At 35.9% G+C, this 19651-nt stretch overlaps 2 protein-coding genes across 4 annotated transcripts; both read left to right on the forward strand.

Moving 5' to 3' along the window:
• The first annotated feature begins 1018 nt into the window (after positions 1-1018).
• On the forward strand, positions 1019-10654 carry LOC112026175 (protein NRT1/ PTR FAMILY 8.3). Of its 2 annotated transcripts, XM_024058860.2 has the most exons (5): positions 1019-1286; positions 3626-3731; positions 3820-4037; positions 7618-8174; positions 9650-10654. In XM_024058860.2, exons 1-5 carry the CDS (start codon positions 1236-1238, stop codon positions 10470-10472), a joined length of 1755 nt encoding a protein of 584 aa, XP_023914628.1. In that variant the 5' UTR covers positions 1019-1235; the 3' UTR covers positions 10473-10654. The 2 variants fall into 2 exon arrangements, with proteins under 2 accessions (XP_023914628.1, XP_065628205.1); XM_065772133.1 differs by lacking the exons at positions 1019-1286; positions 3626-3731; positions 3820-4037 and adding an exon at positions 5873-6049.
• Positions 10655-12704: 2050 nt separating this feature from the next.
• Positions 12705-18171, forward strand: LOC112026176 (protein NRT1/ PTR FAMILY 8.3). Of its 2 annotated transcripts, none has more exons than XM_024058861.2 (5): positions 12705-12887; positions 14547-14652; positions 14748-14965; positions 15595-16151; positions 16874-18171. In XM_024058861.2, exons 1-5 carry the CDS (start codon positions 12714-12716, stop codon positions 17694-17696), a joined length of 1878 nt encoding a protein of 625 aa, XP_023914629.1. In that variant the 5' UTR covers positions 12705-12713; the 3' UTR covers positions 17697-18171. The 2 variants fall into 2 exon arrangements, with proteins under 2 accessions (XP_023914629.1, XP_065628204.1); XM_065772132.1 differs by lacking the exon at positions 12705-12887 and adding an exon at positions 13551-13721.
• Positions 18172-19651: the final 1480 nt, after the last annotated feature.

Genomic DNA, 19651 nt, shown 5'->3' on the forward strand with positions numbered 1-19651 from the left:
AATGACATTAAAAGAAAAAAAAAAAAACAAAAATGACAAGTAATAACACTTACAACCTATAAATGGATTTAGCAAATATTATCACTGTAAATATCTCGTGTTTTGCTCATTACTACTTCCTACTTCACTATCATGTTCTGCCACGTGAATTGAATTACGGATAGAAATGTTGAACTCTTCATCGTCCCTTTTATGTACATTGATAAAGTTATGAAGAGCCAAGTCTTTGGATATGAAATGGATAAGATGGTGTTTTTCCCCCCCTAAAAAGTCACCATGTACTCTTCCACACACCAAAAGAGCGGTCTTGAAGTGATGAGTGAGGATGGCTAAATTTTTTGTTTGATATGAATTGAATTTTGTATGTTGGATGTGATTACAATTACAAGAGAATGTTTTGTGAGCAAAATAGCATGTAAATAGAACGTGATATCTAATGAAAGAATGAGTCATCTTATTTATATTTGAGACATTCGATCGTTACTAATAATTATTCCTTCCATGTGACTTTTATTTTTTGAATTTGACTGACTCATGTTGCAGTATTAAATATTGCTTGTAACTTTTTACAATTGCTTCGATGTCACTAGTCTTCATTATATGCACTAGTACATAGATCAATAACTATCATGGAATTGCATATCTATTCCCAAGGTCTCTCTTCACGTATTAGTACTTTTATAGGTGCAATATTCTAATTGTGAAAATGTTTTAAAGGTATCCATTAATCGAATCTATTTTTATATAATAAACTCAGACGACTCAGTCAAGGTGATTATTCTCAACAAAGATGGTTTATAAATAGTAAGAGAATCTTAAATTCACACAATTTTTTTATAATGAGAAGATAAATAAATGATAAATCCACACAATTTTCATCAAGTAGGGAAGCCGTGCAAGGCCAAGAAATATCCCAACCTACCATTCTTGATAGTTGTTATTGACTGCCAACCATGTGCAGCCTTATATTCCACTATTACGTGTAAAACTAAAAGATAAACAATATTTAAATTTACGCTTACTATGACAATGAGTTGAGTTGAGAGATACGTTGTCCACCAAAACCACACACCATTCCTTCCTTGTTTGTAAAGTATCGTATGCTAAAGAATCTCATCAGTTATCACCAACTCTTCTCCTCAAAACTCCAAACTTGAATCAAACAAAACTGCTTTTGCTTCCTATTTATATATTATCGAAATTTGCAATCACATACAGACACACAGAAACCAGAGATGGGTTCGGTCGAGGATGATAGATCGCTCATAGAAGATGGGCTTTTGCAGGTCTAATCTCTCTCTCTCTCTCTCTCTCTCTCTGATTGCTTCTACTTTATATCAAAAATTGATGAACTTAGACGAATTTATGTATATTATTCATTGACTATCCAATAACAATTCTGGGTCTTTTTTATTTTCTTGGGAGAAACAATTTCTGGGTCTTTTTCGAGTGAACAGGGAGGAATGTTGGACCTTATGTTGTAGAAGAATCTATGTTTTTTTTTTTTTTTTTTTTTTTTTGGGACCTTATGTTGTAGAAGAATCTATGTTTTTTTTTTTTTTTTTTTTTTTTGGGAGATCTCTTTTGTTGTTAAAGTAGTTTGGTTTGATGTTTTTGGAACTGGGTATTGGTTGATTTGTTGCTTTTGCTGCATCCTAAGTGGTTAATTGGGTAGACCCAGTATTCTTTTTATGTGAGAAATATATGGGTTTATAGGATTCAGTTGAGCCATGACCCATTAGTTTTGGGATGGAAATGTTGAAGCTAATGGAATTTATTATTATTCCTTGAGCACCCACTAATTTTGGTTAATATATAAGCTTATCTAAATTGCCACAAGCATCAGCCTGATGCTAAAGAGAAAAAGAAGGTTGACTTAATGAGACTAACTGTAGCATAGGCAGAATATTGTGTATTTGTGGGTGTCTGTGTGTGTGTTTTTCCTGGTTTTTTGGTTTGCTGTACAATGAAATTAATGTTTGAAATGCAAACATTAGCCTCTTTCAAATTGTTTAGCTGATTGATGACTACTGGGGTTCTGGAATATCGGACAGGCCGTAGGTTATCCCATTAATTTTCATTATTTTCTTGTTCTTTGAACTCTTCTTTCTGAGAGGAAGAGTGGCATATTTATTTGTGTTATAAGTCTATTTAGCTTCTTTTTGGGATTAATACGTAGAAATGTGAGAAACAAACAGATGGGATTTTGAATATGTTTGATGGCTGGTTGGTATTATAATAAATAAATAAAATGAGAAATAAAGAAAGATAAACACTAGGCAATCACACTCTCAAAGCCTAAACTAAGCTGCTAGAATTGTGTTAAATTCAATCTCACTATGAGTGTTAGTGACTGGATTAAGATTCTAAATGACCTATTCCTAGAAAGACTAGGGCTACTAATTACAAAAGGAAAAAGTACTTAGGAACCTCTAAACCAAATAGGAAAAGGACTCAAAACACAAAATAAGACCCATGGGCCTCTGATTCAGCCAAGAACAGCCCATTCCAGAAAATCTGGAATTTATCAAATTGGTCTTTTCTAGTAAATTAAAATTGAACCAGAAACTATCTAACGTCAAAAACTTGATACTAAGACTGACTAACAACTAAAGTTACCTAGGAAAGGTGCCAAGAAGCCCGACATCAGCACTTGATCACAAATCTTGAATCTTTTGGCATTTAATCTTGTTTTCCTGAACTCTTTATTGTTTGCATCAATTTCTCGCTGACTTATATTCCTAAAATGTTGGTAACTCATTTATTGCATAAGCAACCTATAGTCTTGTTAAAGCCACCTAATATGTTGGTAACTCATGTATATGTAGTTGTCAAATTGTAATAGGGGGATGGTACTTTTTCAAATATGTGCCCCCAAGAGTTATTATCGTAAACAAATTGCACTTTTCTAATCAATAAAACTTCTATTAGCTATCTAAAAAAAGAGTTATTATCTTTGATGCTGATGTTAGCGGCCACTTAATTGAAACTTTAATTGCTGCAAGCATGTATTCAAACTTTTTTCATGCTCTTTTTTTTTTTTTTTTTTTTTTTAATTTGAAATTTATGCGTATGCCCTTGCATGCTAACTGAATTGTACAAGTTTACTCAAACTTATTTAGTTACTTACCTCAGGCAAGGTCCAAGTTAATTTTCATTGTCCTTTGCTTATCTTTTAAAATATTTCCATCTCTCCCAAATGTGCTTTCTGTATGTTTCTTTAATACATATTGTTTCTTCTCTCTTTCTTTTTCAAAGAAGACTTTTCTGTCTCATCGAGGATTTAAATTGGAGCCATGCTACTTTTGGTTCTGACAAATTTTCTGACATATATCTGTATATATGAGATAAGAGGAGACTTTTTATCGATTGATCAATTAATACTTGTAGTGAATTGCTAAAAAGCAATGGACCAACTCTTAAGTGCCAAGTTGATAACTTATAGGAGCTTTCCTCTTGATCAAATGGTCAAATTTAGTTTTCATTATAATATGCCTGGTCTCTTTTATTGACACTTCCTCTTACAAAGTTTTTTTTTTTTCTTTTTTTTTTTTAATCTTCTATTAAAAGATTTGAATCTTATATTGCTCTATCCGCATTTGATGTTTTTATTCTACATCTTCAGAATGAAAGTGGCAAGGAGTACACAGGAGATGGCTCAGTTGACTTTCACGGAAAGCCTGTTTTGAAGCAGAATACTGGAAATTGGAGAGCATGCCCCTTCATTTTAGGTAACCCATTGTTCTTGACATTACTCCAATCTAATATTTCAATGAATTCATTTTATGTCTAAACTTTTGTGTGTTATATGATAAATAGGTACTGAGGGTTGTGAACGTCTTGCCTACTATGGGATTGCCACTAATCTTGTTACTTATCTTACCAACAAACTACATGAAGGAAATGTTTCCGCTGCAACAATTGTTACTACATGGCAAGGCACTTGCTATCTTACACCCCTCATTGGGGCTGTCTTAGCAGATGCTTATTGGGGAAGATATTGGACAATTGCTGCTTTCTCCACAATTTACTTCATTGTAAGTATACCCTATGTATATTCCTCTTTTAATTACTTCATTACAAATAATTGATCACATGTGCTCACACACATCTTCATGTCCCACAAACCAACAAAGCTCTACCTTTGATTTTCATTTCTTTTTCATCTTGTTGTTTCATCAATCATTTTACATGATCAACTCAGGTCTATCATACTTGCTTTAATCCTGTTTAGAATGGACGTACAGCTCTCATCTTCTGGTTTTGCAGAACAGAGTTTGGTTGTTTGAGAATGATCTCACAATTCCAATTTGTAGGGATTAGAAAAATATAAGGTAGTTCAGAAAAAATAATAAGAATTCAGCAGTTACAGATGGATATAGTTTCATTTTGAAACAATGTTCAGAAGTTTTCTATATGTGTTTTTATAAAATATAATGCAGCCAATGAGCTCCAGATCAACTGGCACTCCCATAAGAATGGTGGAGGTGAGGTCGTGAGTTCAAAACCTATTTTGAGTATGCGTAACTTGCCAATTAAAGCCAATAACCTTGTAACTCAACTAGCACTTCATAGTGTTTTCGATGGAAATGTCCAGGGTTGAACCAACAGCACCCCCCCCCCCCCCCCCCCCCCCAAAAAAAAAAAACAACTATCAAATTATCAAAAAAAAACTTAGCAATTAAAAGTTGCTTATAAGCCCTCCCAAAAGAATGGTGGAGGATGAGGTCATGGGTTCCACAAATTCTTTATCCATCCAATTTGGGCCTGCAGTATCTAGTGGCATAATCTAGAACCCATGACTTGACTCTCAATCAATCTCCTTATATAGTACGAGCCCTAATTTATGCAGCTGAGATTGATGAAATGGAGGTTTGAGAAATGCTCTTAAACCATAAGGCTAGATCACACCCGTTGATGACATGTGATTATCAAAGGATCCTGTGCTGTACTTAGACGTATAGTGGAACCAATTCTGATTCTGTTTGTTATATTGCACTTAAATCTTTTCTTTGCCATCAATGGGATAGTTGGACAGTGTAGTCTGATCTAAATATATTTCCTATAAATTCTTTGTAGTTCTTAGCAAACAAGGAGAAATGAGAAAGAAGAATATATAAGTCTTCTCAATTCACCATTGATAAAGGATCTATGAAGATGTTAGGTTCCATTTGTATATAATATTTCATGTTTATCATAAAGGAGTAACGTTTGTTAGCTAAACTGTCAAATTTATCCATATTTATTCTATAAAGGAATCAAGGTCTAATGAATACAAAAATACATATTTCCCTTTTATTTATTTTTTTTGTAAACCAACCAAACTAAAAAGTTTAGGCATATGTCGAATATATATATATATAAAGGTAAAAGCACATATTTTCCCCTTCTTTCTCTTTGCAAACCAAACTAAGGAAAGATATTTTCTTCTATTTTTATTTATTTATTTCCTTTTCCTCCTTACATCCAAGCACACTATGGATAAAGACATTTCTTTTCCCTTTCCTCCTCTCAGATGCACTGAATATAGTGCAAATATAATTAATGCCTTCAAACTTCAAGTATTAAGTGCACCAAAAGAGAAAATAAATTATGGAAAGTTGATGTGGAATCCTAGGAAAGAGCTTTCCATTCTAGTCATTTGTCAAAGAGCAAGCTATATGGCATAAACTTAGGCTTCCTATTCACTGGGTTTTTGCAATTTTATAAACAACAATATGTCACAAAGTATCACCTTTGCCATACTGATGGATGTATTTTGTTCAATGTTATAGGAGGGTAACTAATCTCTTTTTTTGGGTGGAAGAATTGGTTTGGGATGCACTCATAGGCTATTTGGAACCTTGTTTTGTTATGTCTGATGTGGATATTGTGAGGGAATGAAAGAGTTGCACTTTAAAAGATATTAAGAGATCAAATGCTCAATTGGAATTTGTGCACTCCAAATGAGAGGCTATTGGGCTTGACCTCACTTGGGCTCACAATTTATTTGAAAAGTGGGTTTAGGATTTCCCACGATAGGTGGTCCTCGGCACAGAGACTCTATGAGGTCCTATTTCTATTCTCTCTCTCTCTCTCTCTCTCTCTCTCTCTCTCTCTCTCTCTCTCTCTCCTTTCTCCCTATTTCTAGTGAACCCTCTTTTTTTCCCAACCCCCATTCTTCCCCCAACTTCTTATATTTATAGCTCTGAGTTAGTGGAGAGGCTATGATTATCTCCTTGGCTAGTGCAATGCGAGGTCCAATATCGTTGATCATAAGTGGGTGGTTAGGTGGGAGTGGAATGTGGTGTGAGGGCCTGGGAACTTGGTTTCCACTCCTGCAGGTATTCTCGGCAGCGGCGCCTCTTGAGGCACTGCCGAATACGTAAAGGACGGGGTGTTTGAATGTCGCTCTCTCATCACTGCTCGGGAAAGTATTGCCGAGCAATGATGAAGTGGCAAGGTTTGGGCCTGCAGCTTGTGTGGCTTTGGGATGGGCTGCTGGGTAGAAAGAGATTGGGTTTATGGGCCGTACACCCATACCAGAGTCCCAGGCCCAAATGGGCCCGGGTACGGGGTGCTGTACAGAATCATTGTTGATTTGAGCTCTGTTTGCTTGGTCTCGTGCATGGGGTCTTTCACGTATTAGTTCCATTGTAGAGTTCACAGATTCACTCAAGTTTTGAAAATGATCTTTTGTAATTCTTTTAGGTTACTGTGCGTTGATCATCGTGACCATGAAGTAATCTATTCTCTTAATGAAATATATTACTTTTAAAAAAAAAAGACCTAATCCATTCACAGTGAGTGATCTAACAATATTTTCAAAGACAATCATGATCCTAGCACATAAGTTGTAACTTAAATGACTTTGTAAGTATGGTCCCTAGGTATTGTGAAATGTTAAAAGAAAGTTTGATCTGGCTCTTTCTCACTTGAATAAATGATCAGAGTCATCAGACTGGTATTAGGGTTGAATAAAAAATAATTTAGATTTTGAGTGCCACTTTTTTTTTTTTTTTTGATAAGTATTATGAGATGTGCCACTTAACACTATATGATAGAAGTGGCCTTATTTAATGAATATTAGTAATTGAAAGAAGGTGTTGGACCTTGGTGTGATGGCAAGTGCCCTCCACCCAAGTGATGTGTTGCAGGTTCAAATCTAGAAATCAGCCTCTTCAAAATTGGAGGTAAGGCTACCTACCAACCGCTTCTCTAAGACTCCACAGAAGGGGGACCCTTGTGCACTAGGCATGACCTTTTTTTAAAGATGGTGAAGGGCATAAAAGAGTGGAACACCACTTTGGTGCTCACCAACCTGAATCCCTCCCTCCATTACACTTCTTTGACTGCAAGAGGCAAGAGCATAAGTTGTATCCAGAATGGCAAAATTGCTCTGTGCTAACAGGCCACATTTTTTAGCAACATCATTAAACCACAATATCATCAGAAACCTTCAGTCACCCTCCTTTCCGATGCATGTCAATGCTTGGAAATGAGGTTTTAATGAGGATGCCAGTCTACTGTACAATTTTTATTCCTTCTTGTTATGTGCATTAATTGCTTCTATCCCCATGTCATTTATTCTAAGAACTTGAAAGGGTGTAACACCTAAAATCATTAACTTTTGCACAGGGAATGTGTACATTGACACTATCAGCGACTGTTCCTGGATTGAGACCTTCTGAATGTGTGGGTTCTGTATGTCCGTCAGCTACTTCAGCTCAGTACGGAGTCTTCTTCTTAGGGCTCTATCTGATTGCTTTGGGGACTGGCGGGATCAAACCTTGTGTTTCATCATTTGGTGCAGATCAGTTTGATGATACTGATCCTAAGGAAAGGGTAAAGAAGGGATCCTTCTTCAACTGGTTTTATTTTTCCATCAACATTGGTGCTCTTATATCTAGTAGTTTTCTGGTTTGGATTCAAGACAATGCTGGGTGGGGTCTAGGATTTGGCATTCCTGCTGTGTTTATGGGAATTGCCATTGCAAGTTTCTTTTCTGGCACTTCCCTTTATAGATTTCAGAGACCAGGGGGAAGTCCTCTTACACGAATGTGCCAGGTTTTGGTTGCATCATTCCATAAAAGGGATGTGGTGGTCCCCGAAGACTATGCTCTTTTGTATGAAACACAAGACAAAAATTCTGCCATTGAAGGAAGTCGGAAACTGGAGCACACTAATGAATTGAAGTAATTTCTCTTTTTCACATTGTCCTGACATAAGTACTTTTCAGTTCTGCAACATGTATTCCTAGCCATTATTGGTTTTCTTTCATCATCGGGGGAGCTATTTCACTAAACTATAAGTAGATATACACAGCACACATGCTTACTGGATCAATTGAGACCTTTCCTCTCTGTTTTCCATTTAAACACAGAAGTTAGTTATGAAAATTTGGTATAACTGAAATGAAAATATTAAATAGGGACAAAGGCCCATGGGCCTTTGCTCAAGTGGTAAAGGGTGGGTGGGGTTTGGTTTTCTGGTTATTTATTAGGTTAGAAACTTACTCTATTGGGAAAAAGAAAGAAGGGGGGAAATAAGAAAAAGAATGACATTATCTACTTCGTTCTAAAATGGTGGTGCTTGATTGAGTTCTATGAAAATATGATGTGCTTATTTAGATGCATTGCAAAATACAATGGAATATTATTCATTCATGGGAGGTTATGTGCCTTCTTTATCTTTACTAATTCTTTCATGATTGAGTAAGCATTACTTATCTTTGTATGGTTTTGCTCTCAGATTATTGAAAAATGTGGATTCTTTTAAGGCATGCTAAGAAACACAACAGAATGTTATTCATTTTGTGGGAGATTAAGTGCCCTGTTTGTTATACTTTTTCACTCATAGTTGAGTGGGCAAATGATGTGGAAGCACACTTTTTTTAAAAAGTGCTGCTATGTTTGACTCAATCCATTCCTCTTGTTAGAACTTTTTATACTGCTAATTACCAACCCTGTTTGTATTTTGTTCTTTGAATCAAATAAAAAAATTTCATTAAAGATTTTATCTCATTTAATCAAAGAGTAAACTGCAGGAAAATATGTCCTCATTTATAGCATGCGTATTTTCAAGTGGAAGACCTATATATATTCTCCTGTTAGGGAGGAAAAGTATAATTATATTTTAATAAGATTTAAGTAGATGTATTGTTAATTTAATTCTTCTTTGCCAATGGTCCTTCGGCCTATACCTCCACCCCTGTGGCAGATATATTGATCCCTGGCATCTTCAGCTAGAAATTAAACAAACAAAAAAATGAAAATGATATTTTCTCTTAGATTTATGATTTATGTAGAGCTTGGGATAATATCCTGTTACTTTTGTACCATAGAGTTTTAGTGGGAAGACTGGGAAACTTATGTGTGGTCAAGAGGATTTGCAATAATATGGAATGTGTAATTAAATCTGTTTTGCCAAAAAAAAAAAAAAAATGTAATGGGTAGAAAGCTTGCTGCCTTTTCATATCTTAAAATTTTCACTTCCCTTAGGTTTATATTTCCTTAGTCTAATACTAATCTCGTGTAGAATTGTACTGATGACATGAGATCATTTCAATGTATGCTGCATGAAAGTTTGACGTGTTTCCCAACTTTGTCAACTGCATAACAAATTCTGCCCCAGGAAAAAAATTCATTGTTAATTTATTTTTGCTGCACAGGTGCCTTGATAAAGCCGCTGTAGTGTCAGATGCTGTGAGCAAAAGTGAGGAATTCTCCAATCCATGGAGGCTTTGCACTGTAACACAGGTGGAAGAATTGAAGATTTTGATCCGCATGTTTCCAATCTGGGCTACTGGAATTGTCTTTTCTGCTGTTTATGCCCAGATGTCTACAATGTTTGTGGAGCAAGGAATGGTGATGGACACAAGCATTGGTTCTTTCACCATTCCTGCAGCCTCTCTCTCATCCTTTGATGTCATCAGTGTTATTTTTTGGGTCCCCATGTATGATAGGGTAATTGTCCCAATTGCAAGGAAATTTACTGGCAAGGAGCGAGGCTTCTCAGAGCTGCAGCGAATGGGAGTTGGCCTCTTTATTTCTGTTCTCTGCATGTCGGCTGCCGCTTTGGTAGAGATTAAGCGGTTGCAGCTTGCAAGAGAGCTTGGGTTGGTTGATGAAGACGTTGCTGTACCACTCAGCATCCTCTGGCAAATACCCCAGTATTTCTTGCTGGGTGCTGCAGAGGTATTTACGTTTATAGGGCAGCTTGAGTTCTTCTATGACCAATCTCCAGACGCCATGCGGAGTTTGTGCAGTGCGTTGTCACTTTTGACAACTTCATTGGGAAACTACCTCAGCTCTTTGATTTTGACAATAGTAACTTACCTCACAACACAGGGTGGGAGCACTGGATGGATCCCGGATAATTTGAACGAGGGTCATCTTGATTACTTTTTCTGGCTTTTGGCCGGACTTAGCTTGTTAAATATGTTGGTATATGTTGTCTGTGCCAAGAGGTACAAGCAGAAGAAGGCTTCTTAAGGATTCTCTGATAAGGTCTCAGTCCTAAAAATTATTTACACAAAGTGTTTGTAGAAGATGGCGTGATAGTCATTTCCTGAAAGGACTCTGTAAAAAATGGTCTGTATATAACTTTACGCTATCTGCATTCATAAATCTCTTTCCAGGTTTCAAGGATATTGATTGTTTTACATTGCGTTAAATTTGTTTCTGGCAAATATTGACTGTATTTATCCAACGTGATTCTCTCTTTCTACTTAATTCCTTATGTGGTGAAATCTTAAGATATTTCTGCACATCAGGTTGTAGGAATAGACTCGTGGTCTTAACTCTCAGCCTTTCATGGTATGTAGGTTCGGGATGATTGACATAAAATATCTCCTAGAGAGTCAGGGTTCTGGTTTAGATTCCCACAACGATAAGTCTAGGTGGGGACTGTGTTTTTTCACTACTCTCTACATGGGCTACAGTGATCCGTGCATGATACAAGTGATATTTGTGGTAGAAACAGATGAAAGCGTTTTTGGTTCATTCACAACGAAGTACGTCAATAGTTAGTTAAAAATGTTATGTTCTGGCATTACTCTGGACATGACCCTTTAAGAGGAGGACAGATAGGCCAAAAATAGAACATCCTGACTAACTAAAGAGTTTTTGCCCGAGTCATGGGATTATTGCAGTTTCTCATGGACTTTTTTGGCTGATACAAACGCTGACACATATAGCATATTGCACAAAAAATTTGCATCATTTTCATAAGCATGCGTCAGAGCTCCCTAATAGCATGACTCTCTGTAGGTACAGCTTGTGCTAGGTTTTCACGGTCATTCTCTGACCCGTCTCTTTGTTTCCCTACTCTCAGTAACACTGACTTGTTACTGAATCTGAACATCAAGCCCAACTGCGAACCTTTCTGCGACTGGGTTTTTCTGGTTTCTCCCTAGCTATTCAATAATGAACAGGAGAGCCAAAGATTTGTGCATCACTATCAGTGCTAGGCTGTCTAATTCTTTTTTGATTGTTATGTTTTGAATTTGAGTCAATTTTCCTTTCAACATCACTGTTGATGAGGAACAATATTATCTAACGTCTCTTCATCTCTCGTGAACATTTGATTAGGCCTAAATAAGCATAGCTACCATTCTTCTAGAGTTTTGACCAACCGCTCAAGAAAAATTAGGATTAACAGGGAATATTGATACGCCCTTAATGCATTTCACGTAGATTCTTGGCCTACACACTTCATTAGTAAAGTATCTCCACCGGGCGGCCCTTCTATTGTACCAATTAGGCCATTGCCTAAGGCCCCTAAGTGGAAGGGGGCCTCAAAATTTTGAAAAAGAAGGGGTTGAAAAAAAAAATAATAATAAAAAATATAGTTTTGGATGAAATTTCTAAAAATATTATATATCCTTGTGACCAAAGAACAAAAAAATTGAGTGTAAACATTAGTATCCCAAAACATTCTTTGGTCTAAACAAAATCAATTATCCCAAAAAATATCATCACTAACCTCCAGATGAATAAAAAATCAACTAGATAAAATGCAAATCCGATCTAAAAAATTACCCACAAAACAATCTCAAATCAAAACAAATCAAAAATCTCAAATTCCTAAAATTTACTCATACCTTTTCTCTCTCTCACTCTTGCCTTCCGCCTCCTCTTTCTCACTAGATGATGATAGTTTGCAAAAATATTGTCTTAAACTTAAATATTTTCTCAAACATGATGTTTATTATGATATTGATGATTTAGATTTATTTTCAAAGTTAAAAGTTTTAAAAGAAATTTTACAAATAAAATCATATACTCCAATTGACATACTAAATTATATAAAAAAATGTTAGATTTATTTCCAAATATATATATTACTTATAAAATTTTACTAATAATACATGTTACAATTGGTTCTGCAAAAAAAAGTTTTTTAAAATTAAAATTAATAAAATCATATCTAAGATCGACAATATTCCAAAAAAATTAAATAGATTAGTTATACTATCGATTAAAAATGAGGTATTAGAAGAACTTGAATAAATATTCCAAAAAAATTAAATAGATTAGTTATACTATCGATTAAAAATGAGGTATTAGAAGAACTTGAATACAAAAATTTAATTAGTCAATTTACATCTCAAAAGACAAATAAATAAATAAATAAATAAAATATATTATAATATAAAGATATTAAATAAATATTAATTTAATTAATATATAAATATATAAATATAATATAATATAGTTCTCGCTTGCCCCAAAATGTGTAGGGTGGCCCTGATCTCCACCTCTTTAGATTATTATTATAAGTCTTTGATCTTCAGAGAGAGAGAGAGAGAGAGAGAGAGAGAGATTGTCTGTGAGAGTGAGAGTGAGAGAGACATGGCTTCTGTGGACGAAGAGAAATATGTGTTGGAAGATGATGCTCTTCTACAGGTTCTAAGTTCTAACTACTCCTCTTAATCTGTTTTGAGTATGTCAGAACTAAGAAGTGTACCTTCTGAAATCAGAGCTGTCTTAACTACTCTTAATTTTCATTTTGTGGCTTAAGTTCTTCCAAAGAGTGAACCAAGTCAATTTTCCTTAAGGGGTTTGTTTGGTACGATGGATTTTCCATTTTCCTTTTGGTGTAGAAAACTTTTTTTTTTAATGGTTTTGCAGGGGGGTCTAACTCTTAACTTGTATTGGTCATGTAGCACAAGACAGTTATGAAGGACATGTTGGGTTGACTGGTAGCTTGTTATATCTACTCGTGTCCTTTTTACATATTGCTTCTTTCTTCTTTAGGACTTTAGTTTTTATACCTTTTGCTCGTATTGGTTGAGGGGACACACAAACATGCACGCTCGCACACACAGAGCAGCCACTCAGAAAACTTGGCCCTAAAAGCAGAATTTCTACAAGAAAAATACTTCTTTTTTACTTGCTTTCTCGTGTCAAATAGTATTTAGCTTTATTGGCATGATGTAGATAATCGCAAGATGGGTCTGTAAAGTAGGCACGATGTTGATTTTCACCAATTATTTTGCTACTTTGTTCCTAACTAATATATATATATATATATATAGACAACTCCTTACCTTACCCGTTGGTAACTCAATTGGTGCACGCTTTTTCTTTAATAAATTGGTAGCTACAAGCGAGTCCTCTTGGATAGGATGTGCAGCTAAAAATGTGACAACACAGGTGGAAAGGGTTATTAAGAAATCAAGACAAATGGATGGCACCTTGTCCTGTATTTCCATCCAATTGCGAATCGGCAGTCTACCAGTTAATTTCAAAGTTCATGGTTTTTTTTTTTTTTTTTTTTTAATGCTTTTCACGATTCCATTAAATCTGTTTTTAAATCAAACATAAGCACTCTAGTACATGTTCATAGTTGTAATAAGATTGAACATTGGGAAGCCATAACAATGGTATAACTATAAAGAAATGCCATATTTGAGGATAATTAACTCCAAAAGCCTGGAATTTTTAATATGTAAAGTTAAGAAGTTATTAATCGAGAGGGAAAGGACTTAACAAAGGCTCATTGAAGTGGAAGGGCTTGAGGATGAAAAATATGTTACTGTGACATAGTGTGCGAACCACTTTAATTGATCAAGACGAATGCAGAAAATTGATTCAATTAGATGTCCGGCAGCACAAACTACAGACTTTACATTGAATTTTTAAATTTCAAACATGTTTCAAGATTTGAAATTGATAGCTTCGATCTCTAGAAGCTAATTCCCTGTTTAACTACTTGAACCAAAATTAATTATACCTTACAGTTCTAGAATTTAATTAAACGTCTATCTTTTCATTAGATGCTGTACAAAATCGACCTTCATCATTAGATATCACAACCTAAAACACCACTAAAATTACTACCTGAGTGTTTGGTATTAATTTGTGGTTGCAGTAAATTCGTCTTTAATCATCAAATAGGTAATGTGGGTTTTTGTATGTTTTGGGCCTAAGTACCATGCTCCTCTTTGAACAAGATTATACCAGTTACTACTGCCTATGAAAATGACATCTAATGTGGTTTTATCATTTTTTTTTTAAATCTCTCTCTTCTCCATTTAAATGTGTATTATTCTGCCTCTTCAGAATGACAGTAGTGGACCGTACACTGGAGATGGCTCAGTTAACATTAAAGGGAATCCTGTTCTGAAGAATAGAACTGGAAAGTGGAAAGCATGCCCCTTCATTCTCGGTAATTGTTTTTCCTTATATTGCACAAATGTAGCAAAATATATAACTTTATTTATTTTGTTTTGTGATGTTTAATAGTTGTAACATATAATGCAGGTGGTGGAGGTTGTGAACGTTTGGCCTTCTATGGGATTTCCTCTAATCTTGTTACTTATCTTGAAAGTAAACTACATGAAGGAAATGTCTCTGCTGCAAGAAATGTTACCACTTGGCAAGGCACTTGTTATTTTATACCCCTAATTGGAGGTTTCTTAGCCGATGCTTACTGGGGAAGATATCGGACAATGGCAGTTTTCTTAGCAGTTTACCTTATTGTAAGCATAAGCTGAAGTTTTTCATTTTGTTATTGTTCTGTTTGCAGAGAATTATTTCATTTAAAATGCTGGAGCACATTGCCTCTCACATGTCCTCAAGTCTCTTGACAGCAGAGCTTGAACCTTATGCCATCAATTCCTTATCATGTAGTTAATTGATGAATGTGAAAGAAAATAAGTCAGGAATAAAGAATGTTTTGATGGCATCCTTAATAATATAATCTCAACTTTTGACTCTGATATGCCCCATTTCAGTTACTAGGCACAAAGGTCAGCAGAAATGTATGCAAGAATCCTATATTTATTGTTAAGGGGATTAAGTTTTATGTTTCTGGTTGTGTTGTACGCATTACAAAAATGCATCCATAATAGTGTTTTTGAGTGAGGTCTGCTTTATCCACCTGGATGGTTGGCATGACAGGATAATATTCTGTTGAAGTGCGGTAAATTAGGTCAGTGCAGGTTGGCAAGGTTTGGGAAATTTCAGTGATGAAGAAAATATGGGAAAGCTCTATTGAGCACAATGGCGTCTGTCTGTCTTGCAATTTTTTCTTGTTATCTTTCATTGATTGTTACCAGTTTTTCTAATCTATACTCTAGAAATCTTGGTTGATTGTTATTTTGTACAGGGGCTGTGTACTTTGACTCTATGCGCATCAATTCCTGCATTACAGCCTGCTGCATGTGTTGATTCAGTATGCCCTTCAGCTACTGCAGCTCAGTATGCTGTATTTTTCATTGGACTCTATTTGGTTGCACTAGGCACTGGTGGGATCAAACCGTGCATTTGGCCCTTTGGTGCAGATCAGTTTGATGATACTGATCCTAGGGAAAAAGGAAAGAAAGGATCCTTCTTCAACTGGTTTTACTTTTCGAACAACATTGGTGCTTTTCTATCAAGTAGTTTAGTGGTGTTGGTTCAAGAAGATATTGGGTGGGGTATTGGATATGGCATTCCTGCATTGGTTATGGCCATTGGTATTGTAATTTTCTTTTTAGGCACTCCCTTCTATAGATTACAGAGACCAGGTGGAAGCCCTCTTAAAAGAATTTGCCAGGTTTTTGTTGCATCATTTCATAAGCGGAATTTGGAGATCCCAGAGGATAGTAGTCTCCTTTATGAAACACAAGATATAAGCTCCACCATTAAAGGAAGTCGGAAACTGGAGCACAGCGATGAGCTGAAGTAATCTTCTTCTTCATTATTGTCAGCTTAGCCAATATTCTTATCGGTTCTTTTATAATCATAAAACTTGTTTACTTGGACAAAAATAGATTTTGCACAGCACATATGCAAGCGAGTTTTAGTGAAATTCCATGAAAGTGAGATATGTCCATTTTGTTTTGCCTTTAAAAACAGTAGTTGGTAGTTTAGACTTAAATGATGATTAATAAGATGACAGCCCCTGCACTGCCTGAGGTGGCATAAGGATAGATTAAGATTGAGGAAGCCAGTTTAGTTTTGAGTTTTAGCTAGATAAGATTTCAAAGGCAAAATAAAAAAGGGTTTTAAGATAATCTCATTTGAAGTATTGTTAAGAATGACAATTAAATTCTAGACACAATTTAAATGAATATCCACTAGATGCATTTAACTTCTATGTAAAGATGCTAGCTCATTTTCAATTTTTACAGGGGAAAAAAAGATTATGGATTGAATTTTCAGCAAAAAAGACGATAATAGGATTACATTTTTATTTGTCCTGTATAGTTTTCCATATGATCTATTGGTCCTCCAAGGATCTATGGCCTTTTTATATATCATATCTTCCAAGTTTAGATTATTGATGTGTGCACCAATATTTTGAGCACTTTCATGGAAGTTTAATATATTGTGTTTTTATGAAATTCTGAAACAAAACAACAAAATCTGCTTCGTAAAAGTTTTCACCGTATCTTTTCTTGCAGGTGCCTTGATAAAGCTGCTGTGGTCTCAGATGCTGAGATCAAAAGTGAAAACTTCTCCAATTCATGGAGGCTTTGCACTGTAACGCAGGTGGAGGAATTGAAGATTTTGGTCCGCATGTTTCCAATCTGGGCATCCGGAATTATATTTTCTGCTGTTTATGCTCAAATGTCATCATTGTTTGTGGAACAAGGCAAAATGATGGACAGAACTGTAGGTTCTTTCACCGTTCCTGCAGCCTCTCTCTCAAGTTTTGACCTCATCAGTGTTATTATTTGGGTCCCTATCTATGACAGGATAATTGTCCCAATTGCAAGGAAATTTACAGGCAATGAGAGGGGCTTCTCAGAGTTGCAAAGGATGGGAATTGGCCTCTTTATATCAATCCTTTGCATGTCAGCGGCTGCTGTGGTAGAGATTGAGCGATTGCAGATTGCAAAAGAGATGGGTTTAGTCGATGAAGATATTGCTGTACCACTAAGCATATTCTGGCAAGTTCCTCAATACGTTTTGTTGGGTGCTGCAGAGGTATTTACATTCATTGGACAGCATGAGTTCTTCTATGAGCAAGCACCAGATGCCATGCGTAGTTTATGCAGTGCATTATCACTTCTCACAAATTCATTGGGGAATTACTTAAGCTCTTTGATTCTGACCATTGTAACTTACATCACAACAGAAGGTGGGAGTGTTGGATGGATTCCAGATAACTTGAATGAGGGCCATCTTGACTATTTCTTCTGGCTTTTGGCTGGTCTCAGCTTATTAAATCTGTTGGTTTATATTGTTTTTGCCAGAAAGTACAAACAGAAGAAGGCTTCTTAAGGGTTTCTCATCTTTAATGAAAAAATTCATGGAAAGGTTGCACAAGGAACATCTTATATATGTTGGTGTATCAAATCCAGGTTGTTCGTGAGGTCCTTGGTTTTAAGTGTTATTATTTGTGTGTGTCTCCATTTTGCACGTGCAATGCCAGGATTTGGGTCAATGTTATTGTGTTGTCCAAATCTTGATTACTTTAAGCTATCAGGATGGGTGGTTCATAACACCTTAGATAATGGTGGCAATCTCTGAAAGTTATTCAATTTTAAATGTTTTCAATTGTAAGATTTGCTTCCATGTGCGAAGGAAAATTATTATGTTATGTCAAGTTGAAAATGGTTACATGTAATTATTATTCTTATTTACTTAACGTAAATCTTATTTTCTATAGGCATAAACTGTGTTAGCTGTTTCTGCTGTGGATGTGGAGAAGAATGGCTGTGAATAAAATTATTGAAAGCTGAATGGGTTTAGTTTATTCCTGCCTTGCTGGGTTTTTTTTTTTTTTTCTTTTGAAGGACCAGATTATCAGGTTTTTCTTCAATAATGTTTATAGTGGTAGATATGGCCATGACTTATGTTAAAACAATGCTAGTTTAACAACAATTCACATACTTGCTTTTGAGGCTTGGCTAAGGCTTCTTCTGTAAGATGAGAACTATGTGGAGTTTTTGGTCTGCACTCGGGGCCTCGGGCTCAAGTTTTGCGGTTGAGACATGGTAAAGGCTAAAGAGAAAGAATGATGGAAAGCTTGGAGGATGTATTGAAGAAAATGTCGCTGACTGCAGAGGAAGAGGAACAAGAAGTGGATGGAGTCAGAAGTAGACCAAGGACTACCTAGCGGAGATGAAGATGAAAGGCAGGCACTGCCTTTTATAAAGCTAACTTCCAAAAGTCTTAACTATGAGGCTATGAAAAGCACCTTGATGAAGCGATGTATTGGAGAACGGCACAAAGGAATGAAATTTAAAGAAAGAGTGGTGAAAATAAGTAGCCCGTGATCATTCGACACACACTTGGTAATCTTGAAGAAATAATGACCTTACCCATGAGATTGGCCAAAGACCACAACCTTGATATTGGTAGAGCAAATCAGGTCATAAGAATCACCACAACTACAAAATTGGCCGACCACACTAGGTCATAAGAATAACCATAGCTACAAGACCAAGACATAAGAATGACCATAACCACAAGATTGACAAAACAAACTAGGTCATAAGAATGACCACAGTTACTAGATTGGCATAGTAGACTAGGTGATAAGAGTAATCCCATCAGGAGATTGGCCAAGTGAGGTTGGCTCTAAATTCATCAACCAACTTCATCATAGGATGTTGTCCTCCCTCCATGGCTAGATTAATGCTGCCAAGGGCCAAAATACAAACTAAAGGTGGGATCAAGCTGAAATCGTAGGATTGTGCTATCCCATAAATCCCAGTCTACCCTAGCTGTGATTTTGCTTCATCAACGATCCTATTCGTTTAGGATAAGTAGGATTACGATCAACATATCGTGATTTTAACAACCATGACTTCTTGTACTTAGTCTTTTGAAGAAAGTTGGTTAACTATCTTCTTTCTGTAACGGATCTAGCGTAATATTGGTGAATTTGTACCGCTAGAATGCAGTCGTTACTACTTTGATCTCCACCCTAGTAACATCCACGAGATTGACCGAGTAGACTAGGTCATCAAAATGACCAGAGTCATGAGATTGGTAGACTAGACCACATCATAAATTAAGAATGACTACAACCATGCAAGATTGGTAAACAACCATGTCATAAGAATGACCTTAACCATGAGATTAGTCAAGCATACCAATCATAAGAATAACTACATCCAAGAGATTGGCCAAGCAAACGAGATCATAAGAATGAACACAACCAAAAGATCGACAGATTGAGTAGACCACGAATTAAGAATGACCATGGGCAAGAAATTGACCGACCAAAC

The sequence above is a fragment of the Quercus suber genome, unplaced genomic scaffold (assembly GCF_002906115.3).
Source record: "Quercus suber isolate HL8 unplaced genomic scaffold, Cork oak 2.0 scaffold_54, whole genome shotgun sequence".
Classification (NCBI taxonomy): Eukaryota; Viridiplantae; Streptophyta; class Magnoliopsida; order Fagales; family Fagaceae; genus Quercus; species Quercus suber.